Source organism: Lampris incognitus, chromosome 5 (assembly GCF_029633865.1).
Source record: "Lampris incognitus isolate fLamInc1 chromosome 5, fLamInc1.hap2, whole genome shotgun sequence".
Taxonomy (NCBI): Eukaryota; Metazoa; Chordata; class Actinopteri; order Lampriformes; family Lampridae; genus Lampris; species Lampris incognitus.
Genome location: NC_079215.1, coordinates 12,908,963 through 12,930,925, shown reverse-complemented (window position 1 = coordinate 12,930,925; position 21,963 = coordinate 12,908,963). Strand labels below are relative to the sequence as shown.

Sequence of the window (21,963 nt, the reverse complement as noted above, 5' to 3'; positions counted from 1 at the left end):
TCAGTGTCTGTCGGACACACTCCCTCCTCTCAGCCTCGTAGAGGCACATTTGGCTCAAGTTTCAGTGGCAAAAACAAAACGACATCCAAAACGACCCCCCCACCCCATCCATCCATCCCCTCCCAAAAGAAGAACAAAAAAAAAGGATGTTATCTGTTATCATGTTTCTTTGCGTCTTTCAAAAAGTCCAAACATAGAGTTCAATTTGGAATTTTGTCTGGGACTAAAACGTCACAGCAAGTTAAAGTTCTGTCTCTCTCTCTCTCTCTCTCTCTTTTTTTTTGTTTCGTTTCATCTAGCAGCATAAATACAGTTTGGCCACTGGGGGAAAACAGTACTGGGGAGAAGGCGGAGGGGGCAGGGCCAAGACTCTGCGGTGCCTCGAGTGGAGAGCCTTCACCTCCTCTCGTTGCAGCACCGACACAGAGGAGTCACTCCAGACAGAATCGTTTTGAAAAATTCAGGACAGCATCTACGTGTATGAGGAGGAGGCAGCACTCCAGACACAGCTATGTGTGTGGTGTGGTGGTGGTGGTGGTGGGGGGGGCAAAACAAACAAACAAAAACCAACAACCCTGTGGTGAGATAGATGACAGAAAACTTAAAGCGGGTTCTAATACTGGGATATGTTGCTGCTGGCAACGAGGAGAGAAGAAAAGGAAACGGGAACCTCTTGCTTAGGATAAACTGAACGTTCCAAATGAGCTGGAAATTCACAGTTGTGTTTGTGTTTGACAATGTGGGGGGGGAGAAAAAAGAAAAATCAAACTGGAAAAACCCACAGTGAAGAACTGGAAACAAGGAACAGAAATGGAGTGAAAAGATACAGAGCCTGATTTTTTTTTTAGGCGGACGTCTCCCCTGTTAGGGAGCCCGACTCTCCTTCCTCACTTCCTCTCCTCTTACGTCAAGCAGCTCTAGGTAAAAACTGTGAGTGAAAATTCACCCGGAAAACCTCTCCACTGGACTGTGCTCGTGACAATGGTAACCCCCCCCCCATCTTTTCCTTATATACTATTTTCAGCTTTTTCCATCCGACGGTAAGCCATGTAAGGGCGAAGGGGGGATGGGTGAAAGGGGGAGGGGGATGGGTAAAAAATAATATATCTTAATACATCTCAACATCTGACTGTCAGGCTTGAGTGAACAAGTCTCTGTGCGAAGACTGCCCCTGGCTGTACAGGCGGAGAGTCATTTCAAAAGAGTTCAGCGACAGATGAAACGGTCCTTCAGCTCGTCTTCCTCCTCCATCACCGAGTGGCAGACCATTCAACCCCCCCCGCCTCCCATTTTCAGCCCAAAACCTTCAGACTCTTTCTCGTATTGGTGGGAGGGGTCAAAATCGGGTGCTGAACAGATGTGTGGGTCTGTGGCTTTGTCAGTAACGTTTGCCAAACAACGGGGTGGAGAAGATACCGATGGCAGAGGACAAGACAGCCCGTCGATAGCGGTGGTGGTCATAGGGTATTGGCGATGGAAACTCTTGCGAGTGGTTGCGTGAAGAGTCCTGGGCCTTGGCCCTCTTGCTTCGGAGGTGCCACACCACCCGTTACCCCTCTCTGCAGCCGCCCCTCTTTCCTCTCTTTGCCCTTTCACTCTCTTGTTTGCCCCTCCCCCCCATCTCACTTCATGTCGACGTCAAAGTCCAACACCAGCAGCTTGGTCTCCTCGGTGCCGTTGCGGCTCCCCACCGCGCACACTAGTTTGGTGTTGGAGGCCCGAATGCGCCACACCACACCGCCGCTACCACCGCTCTCTAGAGTCACCAGGTTTCGGATGAACTCGCCCGTTTTCAGGTCCCACAGCTTGACCGTGCCATCATCCGAGCTGGTGATGACAAAGTTCTTGTTGAACTGCAGACACGTCACGGCGCTCTGATGCTTGTGGGGACCTGCAAAGAAACAGGGAAGTCGGTGAGTTGTGAGGAAGGATAAGAGTTAAATAAGGTTGAGTACTGTGAATAGCAGACCTAGAAACATAGTGGGAAGGCTGGATGAGTGATTTTAAAATGGAGGGAAAGTTGTAAAAAGGAGAAAAAAAGCCTAGTGTGCTGCAGCATAGAGAAATCAAAAGCAAACAAAACCAGCAGTGCATTTAGGTGATGAGATGGCACAACACAGCTCTCTTCAACTCCGCAGCCCTTACAGCAGTACAACAAGGCAAGGTAGCCTTAGACACGGCACAAGACGGACAGCAGGGACAGTCCAAGGCTGAAGGCTGTCACTGGTTTCGGAGTGGCTATACATACAGCTAGCACTGCAGAGGGCTGTGTGTGTGTGTGTGTCTGTGTGTGTGCTGGCAGGAACCTACACTTGGAGTGAGGACTGCGGATGTTGTTGCTGGCCACACAGAAAAAGCCTCAATTCGGGACTCTGTGTGTGTACAGTGACAAAAGGTTTCCCTAAGGGCATGGAAATGATATCTAAATTGAACAATTAGAGCTTTGGAAACACAAACATGCCCTGTATGGAGTGCTGGCATCCGCACAGCTTTTGTAAGGGTTGTTGCTATAACGACTATTTTATTTAGACAATACGTTGCCTTCTTTCAAGAGCTATTTGCAGAGAAAACGTGTTTTGTTGCTGAAATCTTAATACCGCTGCATGAGGGAACCGTCTTACTGTCTTCTCTCCCTCTCGCGCTGTGAAGTTCAAAGGCTACAAATCTACATAAATATACGACGCTCCTCTCCGCACCAACCCCCAGCAGCTCCTCTCCCCTCCGCTCAACTCCACAACAAAGGAGCCCGCTTGATCATTACCTTGGCTTTGTGTGTCCCCGCTGACACAAGAGAGCCCTGTTCTTGCTCTACTGTCTTATCTAAACACACTAATGAACAGAAAAAATTGCCTACTGACCTCATTATATGACCTACAAAACTGCCCCATCCCTCATCCTTCCAGTAGCCATACCCCTGTTCACTAACCCCCACCCCCGCCCCTTCCCAAGACTGACATTCCCCCGCTACTAACCCCCCTTTTCTAACCCCCCTCCTTCTTCTCTTCAAGCTCACACTGGGGCATCCCTTTGTTTCTTGGGGCGTGTGCTGTGATTGTAGAAGCAGCGTACAGGGGTGTCGTGCGCTAAAAAGGCACTTTGGGGAGGGGGCTCTGGGGAATGCTGCTCCATTTCAGCGAGGAGTTTTATCTTTTTTGTGGAGCACCAGTTTACAACCAACAGGGAACTATTAAAATAGAATATTTAACAGGGCAAGGCCATGTTTTAGATGCTTCTGGAACTGCACCAAGACGATCGCTAGGACAGATGATCAATCCAAAATAAAGTAGTTGTTATCAATAGACTGTTTCGATTTCTGTTCTACCATTTCGGGGGGGGGGTGCACCTCCGAACTACTTTTGCAATAATGTTCAAATCTGATTTTTTTTACATTTTTTTTATTCCAGGAGGTTCTGGTTGGGTTGGGCTCACCTTGAAGTGTCTGTAGGCACTGGCCCGTCTTGATGTCCCATATCTTAACGGTGGAGTCGGCATTGCCAGAGACCAGAATGTTGTCCTTGAGCTCCATGCCACTGGTGAGGGACTGGTGGCCCGTTAGCGTGTGGATGCAGTTACCCGTCTCCACATCCCAAACTCTTATAGATGTGTCCAACGAGCCGCTCACCACGTGGATCCCATCAAACTGCGGAGCAGAGGTGACAAAGGGTTACAGCACGCCTCACGGCCTCACTTTCTATGCCAATGATGCCAAGTTCATTTCTAAATGAAATAAATGTTAACGCTGGGGTGGCAGTTTTCTGAAAAAGGCAAGCAAAAAAATTTTTAATTTGAAAATACAGCCCTCCCCCCTCTGTCCTAAGCCCTTCCCACCAGACAAGCATGGGCATATAATTCAAATGTGTACAACCAGGAAATGTCAAAGTGGGACTCGTGAAACTTGTATCGGAGTTGATAACCTATCCATGTAAAAATTATTTTTTTTCAGCGAATCTCTTAGTTACGCTGACACTGTTCATGTGAAGCAGCCATTTCGAGTTGGTCTTGTTGATTCTTTTGAAAATAAATAGAGAAGAAAGAAGCGAGAACTAGTCAACAACCACAAGAGACTGGTGGGGCAGGGTAGATGCGAACTGATCGCGTACATGCACACCTGCATTTGCAGAACAGCCAATAGGAACGCCCTCTCTCTGAAATGACCTGTGATTAGCTTGAGCCTCCCGTCACAGGAGAGCCAACAGGAGGAGCAGAAGTCTAGCTTTCTCTCAGACCACTTGAATTACAATATGCTGAAAGGGTATTATGGAATTTTTGCCCAATGAATGATGCAAAAAACTGCCTACCCCAGCTTTAATATGCATTTTTATTGATTGGCTGCAAATTCAGTTGTCACTGACTGATAAGAGAATCTTTGCTTAGCACAGAGTTCTACATCAGCTACCATGCATGCTGCCATTTCAATCTATACAACAATGTATATTACATAGCTTTTTATTCATAGACTTAAGATTAAACTCATTGAAAATAACGGCTTTATTGATTTTTAAAAACCGTTCCTCCTTCTCAAAATGCTGAAACACATATGTAATACAGCGCAGGAGCTATCTGTGCAATAAACAGCCCCCTCTGAGGCTGATAACACAAGCTAAGCAGTACTCTCATCACATGGCGAGCAAGAGGACACCCTAAAGGACACGTAAGAATCCATTAGCTTTACACATTGACTCTGCACATTTAGCAAACACACAGACATAAGTTTGTGTACAGTGTATGACGTCATTAAAGACTATACCAAACTGTAAAAACATAGGAGATAATCACCTTTGTGAGACCAATACAGGCTGACAAAGCAACAACTTTGGCACACAGAATAACCCCGCCATGTGCGTCTTCTCTAAGAACACCTCTCGAAACCCAAGAGGGTGGATTTTCCAAGACTCATGTACACATTAGTCAGTAAAGAAATGAGATCTCTGTTGTATACTAGCATGCTAGAAACAGCAGTGTTTCTATCTAACTGCTAGTATAAGAAAATTGATGTTCTGAACTGTGCGAAAAAGATCTGGCCTTGAATGCAACCCTGCGGGGCCTCGTCTACTGTTCACACAGAAACACAGTACTTACTGAAAAGGAATCACAAAAACCAATGTTCAAGACATGCAACATTCTTTTTTTGTATTTCCCCCAGTTGTATCCGGCTAATTACCCCAATCTTCTGAGCTGTCCCGGTTGCTGCTCCACCCCCTCTGCCGATCCGGGGAGGGCTGCAGGCTACCACATGTGGAGCCGCCAGCCTCTTCTTTTCACCTGACAGTGAGGAATTTCGCCAGGGGGACGTAGCGCATGGGAGGATCACGCCATTCCCCTCAGTTCTCCCTCCCTCCTGAACAGGCACCCCGACCGACCAGAGGAGGCGCTAGTGCAGCAACCAGGACACATACCCGCATCCGGCTTCCCGCCCGCAGACACGGCCAATTATGTCTGTAGGGACGCCGGAGGTAACACGGGGATTTCAACTGGCGAGCCCCGTGTTGGCATGCAATGGAAATAGACCGCTAGGCTACCCGGACGCCCACAAAATTCTTTTGACCTCATTTTTGGGTTCGTCTGACTGAGGTGAAGGTCTCTTAGATAATTCACTCATCTCGACAATGAACGTTTCCATGCGACGACTCACCTGTAATGAGTAGACTCTGTTGGTGTGGCCCTGCAGTGTGTGGAGGCATGTCTCCGTCTCGGGGTCCCAGACTTTGACCATGAAATCGTAGGCACCGCTGACCACCCGTCGTCCATCGTACTGGACACAACGCACTGCGGCCACGTGGCCCATGAGGACGTGTAAACACTGGCCTGTCTCAATGTCCCACACACGGAGTGTGGCATCACGAGAGCCGCTGACCACCCTGATATGGAGCCAAACAGAAACACAGAAAAAAAGACTGGGAGTTAGCTACTGCGAGTACAGTTCCATAATAGGGTTCAGGCTGGCTTAGCATTAGGATTTAATAGTCAAAATGTGACCCCTGGTTTCATTCTAAGGCTGGGTGTGATGTTTGACCCTTATATTTATGCTCACTGTGGCAGAGATTGTTCAAATTGTTGTGACAGAATTCAATTGCTCTTTATGCTAGGCTAAACTTTCCCGGGGAGAGTGTCTGCCTAAAGTCATTAATTTGTATGAGGAAGTTCCACAGCCTGCGGTAGCTATTATTCTCATTATCCTGCACCCCAGTGTAAATTATATAGGCGGTAGCAAACTCTGGCTACTTCTTCCCCTCTGACGAATTATCTACAATGTCAAAAACACACTTGTATGAATACAAATATTCTGGAAACACATGCCTCTTAAGTAACCTGGGGCCCCCCAGTTGTTTTTTTTAACAGACACGGAAAGTCCCATGAAAGAATTGGGCACATTCTTTATTTACAAACTGCTTCATGTCTCATCACAGACAGAAATCCCCAGCATGTTATGCACAGCTAGCCTGCAGCTCACAGCTCCTCCACCGAGTGAGTAATCAGATGCTACACATAAACCTTTGCGGGCCCCGAGGCGAAAAGAGCACTAGTCTTCAGAGAGTAGTCCTGACTGAATGAGTGAGCAGTAGTTCACTTAAGACTGGCTCACACGGTCTATTCGGTCACTATGAGACCTTCTGCACACTTCATGAGCAGTACTGTTCTCTAACAATGCTGGATGGTTGCTCTTTCCCTTGACTTGGTGTTAGAATTCCTATAAAAATAAATGGGAATTTTGAAGGAACATTTGGATTTTTTGGCTCATGAGCTCTTTGTTCACCATGTCGTCGTTCAGACAGATGATTTGCTGAATGGGTGTGCTTCCCATATACAGTATCTCCCCGCCCCCGCCATTTCTCCCCAGTTGTATCCGTCCAATTACCCCACTTTTCCAAGCTTTCCTGGTTGCTGCTCCACCCCCTCTGCCGATCCGGGGAGGGCTGCAGACTACCACACGTCTTCTCCGATACATGTGGAGTCGCCAGCCATTTCACCTGACAGTGAGGAGTTTCACCAGGGGGATTTAGCGCGTGGGAGGATCACGCTATTCCCCCTCCTCCCCCGAACAGGCGTCCCGACCGACCAGAGGAGGCGCTAGTGCAGCGACCAGGACACATACCCAAAATCCAGCTTCCCACCCGCAGACACGGCCAATTGTGTCTGCAGGGACGCCCGACCAAGCCGGAGGCAACACGGGGATTAGAACCGGCGATCCCCCGTGTTGGTAGGCAACAGAGTAGACCACCACGCCACCCGGGCACCCTCAGTATCTTTTATTTTAGTTCTCGGTTGCACATGCAATTTTCTAACACAATAGGCCAGTCTGGTGAATGCTGTGTGCTAGCGTTGCCTCGTGGGAAGTATCTTGGGGAGATTTTTATTTTTACCCAGCCCCTAATAAAATATAACTGGAGGACGTCGTCTCGTACCTTTTCTCGTGCAGGTGCATGCAGCGCACTGTTGAGGTATGCCCGTAGAGGGTGTGGATACATTCTCCTGTCTCTGCGTTCCAGACCTTGAGTGTGCGGTCAGTAGAGCCGCTGATGATGATGTTGTCTCGCATCTGGGAGGACCACACGCCCCCCGTGTGGCCCACTAGCGTTCGCAGACACTGCATAGTTGACAAGAAAACATGTCTTACTTGGGATGCGTCTCACAACCATGTTTCAGGCTTGACAGAGAAGAATAAAACTGAAACAAATGTGGGGAACTTTCATTCATATGACTCAAAACCTGTGCTCGAGAACCCAGAAAATCCTATGTGAGAATCCGGTCGCTTTCTCACATCAGCAAAATAAAGACCACTGGAAATTGAAATTACTGTGACCTTTGGAAGTTTAAAAAAAAAAATCAATCCATATGGTCTGCTGCTATACTGGGGACAAAATATCATGTTGACCTTTCCCCAGCCTTTATAATTGCTTTTACTTATCTGTAGAGAGAAAGGACTTTTCATTCTCTTTGCAGATGGTACAGACAGGCTGTCTTGCATAAAAGAAAGTACACAACCCAACTCATCTGGTGAAGTAGGTTTAGCTACTGATACAGTCATTATGGAATTCTTCATGATCAGCGGAATATGGGTATATACTGTTCATCCATTATCCAACCGGGGTCGCGGGATGCTGGAGCCTATCCCAGCACTCACTGGGTGATAGCTGAGGAGACACCCTGTACAGGCCGCCAGTCCATCACAGGGCCGACACACACATTCACACCTAGGGGCAATTTAGTACGGCTGATTCACCTGACCTACATGTCTTTGGACTGTGGGAGGAAACCGGAGCCCCCGGAGGAAACCCATGCAGACACGGGGAGAACATGCGAACTCCGCACAGAGGATGACCCCCAAGGTTGGACTACCCCAGGGGCTCGAACCCAGGACCTCCTTACTGTGAGGCGACCGTACTAACCACTGCACCATCCATATATTATTCATCTCTCATTTAAATGATCCCTAAACATATTCCGTTTAACATTGTTGGGGGTGGTGGAGAGGTGGCACACCAAACTGGGTTACGGCTACGGTGATGGTAGGTACAGGATAAAGCATATTGTCAAGGTGTACAACATGTGAGCTCCTGACTGAAGATGATAAACTGCTGGGCTGTGGCTGGCAGAGCAGGGCACGGGGTTTTATTGCAGTCACAGAAAGGGAGATGAAGCTGCAGTCACTCTTACCCCTCTCCCTCTCTCCTGTGATAAAGAGAATCGCTTCATTAACTTTGGGCCAATGTGACGTGACCTCACTGTCGACCTCACTGCAGCGTTCAAGCGTCCAGCTTTATCTGCCTGTCGTGCTGGTTATTATTCAGGGCTTCGTTATGGCATGGTTGTGAGCTGCGCTAAAGAGGCAGAGACCAGCGTAAAACCGGCGTTCTGCTCCGCTCAATACACACGGAGCAGGAAAACGAGTGCGAAACTTCTGATGTAACGTCAGCATTGCTCAGGAAGTTCTCCGACCCCGTTGAACAGGTACCTCCATTCACATTACATATGAGGTAAGTACTGACTGCTTCTGCATCACTAAGTTGCAGACTTGCAGTACGCTGTAATCTCATTACAAGGATGCAAGAGTTTTGCAGCAAAATGGAGCCAGTGGTTGAGGTTCCAAGAACGGGAATCACAGTATGTGATTAGAGCCTACTCACACACTGTGTGGGAGGAAAGACTATCCGAAATGAAGAGGCTTAAGAGTATGTTTATCTGTCTGTGAAACATATATAAAAATGATAGTCTTTGTCTCGATTTGTTTTCTTTTTCATGAGCCTGTTTTGGACTATTTTTTCTAAACACAAAGGTTTGACGCAATTCTTTATATTTTCATTATACTCTCTTTTCATTTAATGATCACACTTAAATTGATGAGAACATTCTTTTGTACTGTCAGCTGAGATCTACACCTCTAATTCTGCTCATTTCTAGTCATTACATCATTACAGAGTCACAACACAATGACAGGACAGACAATAGCAAAGCTACCTAAATAAACCAGACTCCAGCGTCGCAGAGCTTTGATTATCTAGGCAGAGGTCCAACCTGCTTCCAGCACACTTGAGAGACTATCCATGCAAAAGTGTCTTGGTCTTAGGGAGTTGGATATGACCCAAGGTTTCGCCACACCCAAACAGCAGAAAAAAAGGGCACAAAACGATGTGTATTTTTCACATTTGAACGCAAAGGAGATGTATAAGATCTGCAAGATCAATTTGTGGTTACTGGCTCATGACGGAGGAAAGGTGGGAAATTATTTTCACTTTTTCTCTACCCCATTTATGACCCATGCAATACTTGTAGGGTTCGAAACGATCAACTGATGATTGATTGTCATTAACAATTTGATCAATCAAGTGAGTCGAAAGTTGGACTGGGTATCTGGCAGGGGACAGACACTCTTCCTTGGACCCGATAGCAGGAGTCTGCTTGCCTGCCATCTTGGTCCCTGACAGCTGAGACGGCCGTTGACTGGCATCGCCAAGGACATGCGCCGCTCCGTTAAACAGCAGGCGGCCACCTTGGAAGCGATGCGGTTTGTGTGTGCATGTGTGCATCGATGGAAGCTTAACAGTTTTCACTGAAGCTGGAGGACAGGCAAAGACAAGGGTGCACACGGGTTAAGTCTGTCCAACAAAGCATTCAGAGCACTCAATGGAAATGCTCCAAACCACATATGGAAGATGTTGGAGCAAGGTACAATAAAACGAGCCGCCACCATGCCAGGTGCTTTACGCCACTCTCAATTCCATGCACAATGAGCCGCTCCAATCGCTAAGATAATTATTTTAACTGAATCCAGTCTCTGATATCGCAGTAAACCCCCTGCACCACAGTCCAGTTTTTTAAGAAATGAGCGCTACATTTGTGAGTAATGTTATCCTAAAATCATTTCCTGATTACTTCACGGCATGGGTTCAGCTGTCTTTATTCATGTGTAACAAGTTAGTGACTAGAGAGCAGAAAAACATGACAGACAAAGCAATGACTTTTTTGTTTTAGTGTTTCCTGAACTTCTGAGAAGAGGGTGAATCATAGTCTGATGGTCTTGCGGAGCGTGAATAAAAAGTAAAAAATGGCTCAGCCAAGCATATGCTATAAGAAAGAATAAGAAATATTGGATTCAATATTTGAGTCAAACAAAATCCATAATCTTTGTAAGCATTATCGTAAGGCAGTATAAAGAGGAACTGCCGTGAGTGGAAGGATTATATAAGGCAGGGTATCACTTAATTTCCAACGGATACACGCCGCCACATCACCGTGCATCGCTACGCCACCATTTTTCGTGGCTGTTAGCAGTGAAAGCTGAACACCATGACAACATTTGTGGCCTAGACCAAGTGTCTTCCCTCTTATCTTTTAGCACACATTGCCTCATCGCTGACCATTATCCCTTTTCATCCTGTCTGACATATCCCTCTACCTACAGCAGGAAGTCGTGACGGCGTTTCAATCTTTGCGCCGAAGAACAGCACAGAGTTAAGTACTGTCCTCGGAGAGGGTTGGAATAAAAGATGACTCTGAGCCAATTTTCCCAGGTAATCTGTAATCTTCTCCACACTCATCACTCAGCTGCAGTGCCTTGTCATTTGATTGTGTGAAAACTGTCCTAAATCCAGACAGAAAAGGGTTTCAGACCTTGAGGGTGCTGAAGGACAGAAGAAGGGGGGAAGAAAAGTGAGATTTGCATAATCTCTACATAATCTCATCATGATGAATAACCAGGAGAAAGTTTGGGACTGAAATGAGCATTCCTCCTTATTGAACACCGTCTTGCTGTGCCTTATTCATTCAAACGTGGGCGAGTTAGGTGAGGTGGCAAGAGCTGGAGGGACTCGGGTATTGTGAACTCCTCTTGAGGCAGGAGGTTTGGTGAAACACCAAGAGTTAACTAACAGCGATACACAGAGGTCACACACCCACACACACGCACGCACACAATTTACAAAAGGAGCACTTCGGTGCACATGCTCGGCAACCAACTCTATGATTCATAGTAGAAGTGGAGGACAGAAGGATGTGGTGTATGTGCCGGTCATCAGAAAACAAGCCTGGTGTGTTATGCGTAGGGATGACTGATGACCACCCTTTAAGGCTTGCATCCTGTATAGACAGACCCCCAGCAGGGGAAAACCGTCTTTGGTGATGACTATAAACAACGTTGACAGCAGAAAAGAAAAAAATAAATTCTCCGGCTTGTAATCCCTTTGTACTTTGCTTTATGGGTCTGTGGGCATCAACAGCTGCTTCAGAACAAAATGGCCTACGAGGCTTAACTGGCCATTCCTCTCTGCTGAGTAATTTTCTGCGGTGTGTTAAGGAAACTCTGCTAAATTAGAAGGGGAAGTGAGAGAGATGTGCCTTGAATACAGGTGCCACATTAAAACCCATTTAGGCTTATCTTTTTTTTTCTTTTTTACTCCTGATATAAGTTACAAATAATCATTATGACCGCAGCCCATTTCTAGCAAGGTTCTGCTTTGGTAGTCTTCAGGACAACACATTTGTTAAGGGATGGCTTTCCAATACAGTCCTAATAACCCAATTTAGTATTATAAAAAGCATGCACTGACCTCCATCATCCAACATGACACACACCGAAGCTTTAACCTGGGGCACGCCTTCCAGATAGTACCCTAACTGTGGAGGATATACCATCCATGCTCTGTAGCTACGTATCAGATGACCTTGGCCAGATCTATTCAGATCAGCAAATACTGTGACTGATATGGGTTTAATCACCTCTTGGCTCCATGCCAACTCTCCCATCCCTATGAAGGAAACTCTGCAGCAATGAACAACATGCTCGTACTGTCCCTCTTTGGTCCTTCACGGGCAGTGCAAAATGGAATCTAGTGCTGTGTGATGATGTAAAACATCGATTCCTCTCAAGGGTGTTTTTTTCTTTCTTGTCTGTGTAATTTAGCCAAATGAGGTAGAATTGTGCAAGAACTGTGCCCCGAGGAGGGGAATTTATAGAGAGCCCCGGTCAAAATGGAGTCCAGTCTAGTGGAAATGGAGGCATCCTGTGGACATCTCTTGAATGCTGCATTTCAACTAACACCACAACCAGGCTTTTTTAACAGACCCCCATAAAGCAGCAGCACATGGTTTGTGTCACTGCATCAGTCTCAGCTATGAATACTAACAACGTCGTGTAGCAAGCCATGGCTCTGCAAAATAATTAAATGTATGGGGAGGAAGTCATGCCACGGGCAAATTATGTGTTAAGTGCAAATATCAGCCCTTACTAGCTATCAGGTAAAGATTTCATATGAATGAACAGTCCAATAGGCAGCTAATCATTGTGGTGCATTATATTCTTGAATAAACAACATGCTACCACTGACAGCCATCGATATAGTCAAGCATAAAAAATAAAAAAAATCTAGGGGACTCATTCACCTTTAATTCAAGTCAGAAGAAGTTGCCACGGTTAACAAAGTTTTTAGATATTAAATAGTCCATTACAGTCTGTCAGCGCAGTAATAACAAAGATGCAGTGAAATGAGCCAGAAAGACTGGGGTGAAACAAAGACTGCTGAAGTTAAAATTGTGGCTTGCTTTTACCTTTCCTGTGACTGCTGACCAGACTTTGAGCGTGTTGTCATCAGAGCCACTGACAATGCGATTGCCACAGAACTGGAGGCAGGTGATCACATGGTCGTCATGACCTTTCAGCACCTTTGAGGGTAGAGAGAAGATGAGAATAAAATGGAAAAAGATGGTGGGGAGCAGAATGACAGAGCAAATGTCAAGAACGGAGGTGAACAATGACAAGGCTGCAGTGTTTAATAAATCAAAGGACAAAGAAGAGGAGAGGCAAATGTCATCAAGTGCTGTGGGTGTACACAGCACTTTCAGTGGAACAGTGTATGTCTGTGAAAGTGTGTACGTGTGTGTTTAGACACTGCTGGCTGATACTGGGTCAGAAAACTGCAAACTCAGCAAACACCAGTGCAAGCTGAATATGCAAAGGAGTGTGAAGAGCACAGTCACCCCACTTAAATCACTGGAAATTGAAAGGTGCTTTGGCCTTTTCTAATTGCGCAAAGGCACACATGGCACATTAAGAAGTTCACTCTTCCATGCTAGTCATGCTTTACTGCATCCTTGTGAACAGTCAGAGGACAGATGGATCCTCTATTTAATAGGGAGAAAGAATAAGTCATCCTGTTCTCAAGCTCATTTATAATTCCATGCCATACCATTGAGCATGGAACTGACCCATCACTAGCTTTTATTCAGCTCGACACTTCAGAGCCTTATCGAACTGCCAGGCTTCAAAGCAAGTTAATATCAAACCTATAAGGGTTCAGCATCAAGCAGGCAGCTGAGATGTAATGAGGCCAACTTGTTGGGAAGGGGCTGGATTTAGGTTTGAAGATAAATCTACCTTGGGTGATTTGAGGTCCCCTCTCCTCCAGTTGGTGTCGATCCTATGTTGCCTGATGTAGGCACTCTTCCAGGGGCTGTGGGTGAAGCCTGGCTTGACTATTTTCCTTTTCTTGAGAGGCAAGGGCTCATCAATGCCTGTTGACAGGTTGAGAGAGGACAAGCTAAATTAGCTAAATTGTTAACTGTAGGAAAAACACTTCCAAGAATTTACTGAAAACATTCTTACTTTAAAAGATGTATTTAAAAATAATTATCATACAGATTTTAACTGTAACATTAAGCAGAACAGGCCCTTTTGCCTGTTTAAGTTCTCCCAATGGCTGACAGCAAATGCCAGTTGAAAAGATTTGGTACTCACCCTCCTCCCTGCACTTCTCCCTCCACAGCAGGTTGTCTTCGGCTAAAATGCGCCAGTAGCGACATGTCTGGGCTGCTTGGAGTAGGTCTTTCGGTTCCAGGAATGACAGCACATGCAAAGCCAGCTGTTGAAGGATATAAAGAAGTGACGCAGGAGGTAAATCAAGAGAAGGAATGTATATTTGAAGGTTTTTAAAACTCAACATTTGGATTTTCTTATGGCCCACTGAAGAGCATCATAAACTGACACATTTAGTCGCCTAAAAGCACATTTTACCCAGAAGGCGGAGATATTCAAAACACTGGAGACCTATTAAAAGCCCAAAGTCAATGATTGTTCCTTGTGTCAGCGATATAACCGAGTCCCTAGTCCTCTTTTCAACCAAGTCTACAGAATGGCTCTGAGGATTGTCCTGTTGAAATTACTTTACCCTGGTAACCCAACATCTCTTCAGCAGCTAATTCAGACAGAGGGAGAGGATTAAAAAAAGGAAGAGTGAGTAAGATAATGAAGGGTGGGGGTGTGGGGGGGCAGCAGGGGAGGAGAGAATCACTGAAGAAAAAACAAAATGAAAGAAGAGAGCTTGGGCTTTTCTCATACTCTAACCTGAATACAGACTGGCTCAAAAGTTTGTGGGGTTTGCTCAGGGGAAGTAGTGCTACTGACACAATTAAATCTCACATGTCCCTACCTCCCACCAATCTACCTAATTATCCCACAACTGCCAGGCGTGGTTAAGGTGTTAAGGGCCACCGAATATGATGATTAAAGGTTGCTTTGGAAGAATTGTTTATTTAACCTTGTAGAGCCTCAAAACTAGATTATGTCCTGGGCAAAAACAAACACCTAAGCCATATTCACATGTAAACTTCGGACAATGTCCCAAGTTGCTCTTTCACATGTCTAATGCTAATTAACCCAAAAGGAGATAGTCCGTATCAGACACGTTTCTCACCTACTGGAAATACTCCATTTAGTTTAGATGAGGGGTGGCGCCTAGGTAGAGTGTGCAGGAGGCAGGACATGACGGAGATGATGGACAAGGCTACCGACTTAGCCATAACGATGATTGTTTTTGGGTTGATATCAATACTACATGTATTTGGACATATCCGCAATATTAATGAAAGCGTGGAGAGCAAAAAAAAAAAACAAAAAAACGACTGACCTGCTGTATTCTCACATCGGCTCAGTCTGAAATTACATGGACTTTGTACTAGGGAGCTGGGTGGGTAAAGTCCATATAATGGCCGGTCCGTTTAATTCGGACATTTGCGTTCTCACATACAGCTCCACTGTGTAATGTTTATTTGTATTTTTTCAGTATACTATATTAATCCCTGTGGGGAAATTCCTCTCTGCATTTACCCCATCCTAGCTGTGTAGCTAGAAGCAGTGGGCAGCCACCATGCAGCGCCCAGGGACCAACTCCAGTTTGTCTTGCCATGCCTCGGTCAGGGGCACAGACAGGAGTATTAACCCTAACATGCATGTCTTTTTGATGGTGGGGGAAACCGGAGCACCCGGAGAAAATCCACCGCAGACACGGGGTGAACATGCAAACTCCACACAGAGGACAATCTGGGATGACCCCCAAGGTTGGACAACCCAGGGGTTCGAACCCAGGACCTTCTTGCTGTGAGGCGACAGCGCTAACCACTGCGCCACCGTGCCGCAAGAGATAGATAAAAGAAAAGTTCAGGTTAGCAATGCATATGTGAATACAGCTCTACTAAACACGCTGTTTGTTTCCCTTGAGTACTGTAGGGTAAGAATGTGACGAGAGAGAGGCCCGTGAAGGATATCACCTGCCTTAGAGCAACACTCATTCAGAAGCCCAACTCAACTGAAAAGAACTCCGAAAAAAAAAAAGCACTGGGGGTTGGGGGGGGATTATAATTTTGAAACTCACCTCTTTGGGCAGCAGGGAGATGAAGTCTCGCTGAAACTGTGGCTCAATCACCTGCATCATGTGCTTGACTTGTGTGGGCTCGCAGCTGTCAATCAACTCATCCAGCGCCAGCAGCTTCTCTGGGCCACTCCAGCTCTGCAATACACGGGGCAGAGAGTATTATTACAAAAAGATAAAACTGTGCTTGTGTGAACTTTTATGCCTTACTATTAATGGGCATATTACATGGAGTACTTTAGAAAGCTTTTATCAGGAATCCTAATGTGTCGAGTGCTCATACTAGGTTTCTGTCATGCATGTTTTGCCCGAGGCACATGCCCTCCTCTTTTAGCAAAAACACTAGAGGGTTGTTTACACATCAAGTACCTGCTTCTATGAAATACAACACAGTTCTGTGGGGGAATTTATATGAGGTTAATATTCAGCTTTTTTTTCCAAGCTAGCTACGGCGCATTACTGTGTACTGGACCAAGCACCATGAATGCAGTTGTTTTTCTTATGGAGAGGCACGAAAATCAAACAATAATTACAGGGTGTGGGGTTGGATGGAAAATGTGGCATATGCAAACCACCTGTAATTTGGCAGTTCAAGGCTCTAGCTTGAGGTGCCGGGTCTGGAGGTAATCAGGGGTTTAAAGAGAGCTCTGTTGCCTACCATAAGTGAGATCAGCCAAGAGCTACTTCCCAATGCTCTGTCATTACTTATGCCACCGTGTAAATGCACTTTAAAACACTGTAAATGCACTTTCAACCCAGGGACAGGAGGAATAATTTGTTTACGCTACTGGCTAACTTTTTAGTCGACAATGAAATCACTTGTTTGTTAAAGAAGGATCCAGTTTGTGTTCAGTATTTCTGTTCAGTTTAAAACGCCTCCTTCGCCTTTCCAATTTGGTACCTGTTTAAAAGATTTTTTTTAAATAGTTCTTCTCTACGCTTTAGGGACGATGGGAAAATGTGTTGCTTAAATGTAAAGTTGCATCCAGAACAAACATGCTTTGAAACAGACCAGTAAATTGGCTGTTGTTTACCTTTAATACAGAGCAATTCACTCCCACAGCCACATTTAGAGTTGCTTTGCTGTGCAAATGTTTCATCATTAGGACAGGTTGTTAATTATAAGTGGTGTAATACTTGAATCTCGAATATTTGTAATGCATGAATCTTGAATACTTGAATATTATTATATTCAATCTCGAATCTAATACCATCATTATGACGTTCAAGGAGAAATAAGACCTATTTCAAGCAAACGCAAGGAGTCTGCTTATTTAAACCTCCCAAAGTCCATTTTTCATACCTTAAAAGCCAACAGCTATAAACAATATGAATGAAAAAAGTGACGTGTGCACAGTATAATAATTTTTTAAAAATGCAGTTAGAGCTTGTGCTGAATCATTCACTTGCAAGGACCTAAGGTTGTTTGGACTGCATAGGCAGCAAAGATGTATAGATTTAGCAGCATATTGGCCAACGGCACTGCTCCTTCTATCTCTGTGTTAAATATGGAGTCTGAGCTCCTTGCTATTAGTTACACAGTAGTGTAGTTCACATCAACCAATAGTCTCCCCTGGTTTTTATGCTCAGTCTTGATTTGTTAGAAAATTCCTGTACACAGTCTACCTACTTCATTAAGACAAGTAGAATCTGTTGAAATCTCTCATCCCTGAAATAAGAAGACAAAACTACAAGACAAGTTTTATTAGACAGCAAGTGAACCTTTCCAGACTACTACTTTGGATTAGACTCAAATGCAGCAGGTCCTACATGCGAGACCCTGGTTAGGGAATGTCTAGAAAAGGACACCTGAAGTTTGGTTTTGAGTAGCCTGGATTTTTAGGTCAAAGACATCTGTCTTGTTGGTAAGGAAGCAGACAACACACAAACACACATTCCATTAATCTGTCTGGCCTCCTTAAAGCATGAAAAAATATCGTACCACTGCACAAGACATGAAGGTGAGTCAGTAAAGATCAACACGTTTTCAGAGTGCATGCAGTGTCAGCTGCTGTACAGAGGGGTAGGACAGGGCAGCTTGTCATCAGGTGTTTGTTCTCAGTTTGGTGGAAGTGAAACATTGTCATGCATTGCTGGGGAGCTTTGTGTTATATCTACAGCCTAAAAACAAACAAATAAAAAGGATTAACTGTGTCTACAGAGTGCCAATCAAAACATGCACAACATAATTAAATTCAACAGACAAAATGTTTCATTGCAGCGGTATGAGGCTATGCTGAGCTTGTACTATGAAAGAGAGAGCTTGCCAAAATAATACATGAGCGTAGGGTCAAATTAATCATTCAACCCTAAAAAGTTGCTTAACGGTGTCAATTATGATTATGTATATCTGCCTGACTGTATCTACAAGACTTGAAAGCCAAAACACTGAAATTTTAAAAAAAACACATGATAATGGCAGTGAAACCACTGGTTCTGAAACCACTAGCATGGAATAACTTTTCTAACAGCCTCAGGGCTGCATTGCTTTTGTAAGAGCCTGTGCTGCATGACCACTGTGGTGCTCTAAATCCATTATAAAGTCAAATACCACAGAACTTGAAGATGGAAAGGGAAAACATAGTCATGAGCTCTCTGCTATAAACAAAATGATGGATCTCAGAGGATCGTGAAAGACTACGTCTCTATGACTGAGTCTGAACTGGAAGAATGCAATCTGCTTTTTACGCTGAACAGGTAAGGCTAATTCTAACTGCACGCTACAATGGCCATGGTAATGTGGTGGGCTGGGACAACAAGAGCAATTATCTGTGAGACTAAATGAACATTGATTAGGCACAACATCTGCTTTTTGATGAGCTTTTGCTCGAGGGCTTAGAGGCACTCATGGGAGACAAGAGATGGACAGAGTGAAGAAAAATACTGCTGTGCTGTTAAAAATTTACCTGAAATGTTCGGAGCCATTCTTGGAGACCCGTGGGTGGCTGGATGGAGGTGATACGCCGTCTTTGTTGCCCCTGGCCATTGGCTGTTCTGATGTGTCCAAAAGTGGTGGGGGTGGCTGGGCATGGGACAATTCCTGTTGGGCTGCAATTGATACAATGAAACAAAAAATGAGAGAGCTTGACAAACAATTATATATATATATGTGTGTGTGTGTGTGTTTGTGTGTTGACAGCTGTACCCTATTTAAACTCAAATTCTACTTCTCAGACAAGACACTGCGGTTTGCCCATTCCTACAATCTATAACCCCCTAATTGTTTCTTTAATCAGGTTGGACTGAATTTAGCCGGACATTTTTTTTGTTTTTGTATCTTAGTATCTTGATGTGCTTTAGTTAACAGTAATCTAGTTAAGGGCAATAAAGACATCTGGTTGGAAAACCCACCTCAGGAAGTCCACAAAATACATGTGGAAGCAAGGGTACAGAACTTAATGGGCAAGTGTGCCACTAAAAGGGGGGGTTCTAGCAGTGGCAAAAAATAAATACATAAATAAATAAATATATAAATAAAGATAATATATCAAATATACACATTTTGCTCCGTGTTTGTTGAGCACTTTCCCTACCGTTGAGTGTTTCCTTTAATGAACTTACACATATGTGTGTGTCGAATACCTGGGAGGCATTCTGTAATAATTTTCTTTCCATACTCGGTCAATGAATTTGCCAATCATTCATAGTTGTAAGCTAAATTACCAATGACGTTGACGTTAGCGTCTAAGTCTATGTCCAAGTCACATTTGCTAAGCTATCAAGGCATGTGTTTCAGGGCATTTTGTATCAGATTGCTGTATCATTATTAAATCATGAAAGCCAACACAGGTCTGTTTTATTTCACCTATACATTTTTTTCATGTCAATTTACTGACGTGTAATGTTCCTGAACTTTGGAATATGACGATCAGAGCAAATAAGAATGAACACAGGCGCTAACCTCAATATGTATAGGTTCTGAACAGTTGCAGAACATCAGCCATAAAAGGCTCTGAGCAGTTTTAATGGCTGCAGCAGCTTTATTTAGCTGAGGATAGCTAGCTGCTGTCAAAACTTCAATCTTTAAGCAGTTAACAAGAGAGAAGTCAATAAGAAATGCTGGATTTCCTCGGTTTTTCCTTTTATATCACAATACATATCTGAATATTAGATATTACTGTCATACTTAGTTTAACCTAATTTTCTCACTTATTTTGATATCTTTTCTTAAATAACTGCTACTAGCACAAGATACTGTCAAGTTTATTCATCCTCAGCATTTTGTCTTTGACGTGATGAAGTATATTAATTGTGTCTGTTGTTCTGAAATTGAATATTCAAAAGGATTTCACTTAAGTTTTTGGATAATACCCATTAATGTAACCAAGTGTTGAATTTGCAAAGCTTTGTCCCACTACATGGCGTTAATGTTGGTCAAAACCTCTTAATTCAGATAAGGAAATGTTTCATAAATGCATAACATCATGAGAAAGCAGGTGGCAAGTGATTTTTAGAGACTTTTCAAGGGACACTGCCATTTATAGACAAAATGAAATAAAGCGTCTAAACAAATAAAATCAAAAGTTCAGTTGGATTCATAGATGGTAGTAGCATTAGCAAGACAGGGAAATCTGTAAATGTCATTTGACTGAGTTTTATATTCCTGAAAAGAAAGAACATTCTTTTCACAGACTTCAAGCTTCATACAGTCTAAAGATGTGTGTTCATTTTAATCCTCCCCTTTGCTAGATACAGGAACCTTGAGGGCAGTGCAGGACTTCAAACGGCACCCTCCCAATTTAGGGGCAGCTGGGAGAAAACCATCCAGTTGACAACCTTAGCACTTTTGATTCTGCTTCGCTATAGGAGAATAGAGAGCTTTTGTCTACTTCATAACAGATTCAATTTTTAATGGGGTGGCAGATAGACGGAGCAACGCACACGTCAACGTTGCCTGTGAAGAGGCTGTGCTGAAGCAGACTGTAAAGCATATGAGATGATTTTCATACGTTTCCCCGAGAGCCCACGTCTTCATGTGGATACATACATTATTCAGTCTGAATAGCATCTAGGACTGCCAAATGGATGGCGCCAATATAACGGTTACTTCCAATGTCATTAATCATCATTCAATTTTCTTTCTATATCTGTAAAGATAGATAAGGTATCTATGTATTCATATCCCTAGCTCCTTCACTTTGATAGCCTTAACCATATTTCCGTCCTGTGGGGGGGTTCCTAAAGGAAGACTTAGATTTGTCATTATTTCCTTTGAGCATTTGGAGGAGTTGGTGCGTATTATGCGTTTTGTTTTACCTTGGATAATCGGGGCCTTTACAGGGCTTTTTTCCGGAAGGGAAAGATCGGACCTCGGGACCATGGTCCAACTTTCTCTTCATCTGGAATTCAAAGACAGGAAAAAGGCAAAAAAGAAAAAGAAACTTAGGAGAGGATCACATTAACACAAATCATAGAGTAATTCTTACTACGCTGTGCCAAAAAGTAAAGTGTGCTAAAATACACTATATAGGATTGGTTGAACATGCCAGTTTTTACAATAATCATACTGGTTCTGCCTTTCAAAAGTGCCAGAAATGAATCATCTCAATTCTGACAGCGACAAACCAGTTCTTGAAATTAACACAGCCTAACAAATTGTGATTACACAGAAAAGTAACTTTCTTAAAGAAACTGGCAGTCCAAACGCAAAAAAAATGTGCTTTTCCTTAGGTAAGAACTTCCATGTTGGTTCGGCTTTCACACAATACCGACCAAAATCTGGTCAAAATCTCAACGTGGAAAGGACACTGATCCTATGTGTGAAGGTGGTGAGCTGCTAATTTCTCAACAAGCTCCACTGTTAATCAAAAGGTCATACAGCTTCGGT

The 21,963-nt window shown here is 44.2% G+C and overlaps 1 protein-coding gene across 3 annotated transcripts in view; it reads right to left on the bottom strand.

Moving 5' to 3' along the window:
• Positions 1–145: 145 nt before the first annotated feature.
• The window catches only part of fbxw7 (F-box and WD repeat domain containing 7), a 191,613-nt gene continuing 169,795 nt past the window's right edge, over positions 146–21,963 (bottom strand). For 2 of the 3 annotated variants that reach the window (XM_056279936.1, XM_056279938.1), the window contains 10 exons: positions 21,393–21,475; positions 19,043–19,184; positions 16,140–16,274; positions 14,228–14,351; positions 13,868–14,004; positions 13,042–13,155; positions 7,404–7,585; positions 5,633–5,858; positions 3,430–3,640; positions 146–1,891 (listed from right to left, as the gene is read on the bottom strand). In XM_056279936.1, coding sequence (XP_056135911.1) covers positions 1,623–1,891; positions 3,430–3,640; positions 5,633–5,858; positions 7,404–7,585; positions 13,042–13,155; positions 13,868–14,004; positions 14,228–14,351; positions 16,140–16,274; positions 19,043–19,184; positions 21,393–21,475 — 1,623 coding nt within the window. In that variant the 3' untranslated portion in view covers positions 146–1,622. The remainder of the gene's footprint in view (positions 1,892–3,429; positions 3,641–5,632; positions 5,859–7,403; positions 7,586–13,041; positions 13,156–13,867; positions 14,005–14,227; positions 14,352–16,139; positions 16,275–19,042; positions 19,185–21,392; positions 21,476–21,963) is intronic. The other variant, XM_056279937.1, reaches the window with a different exon arrangement.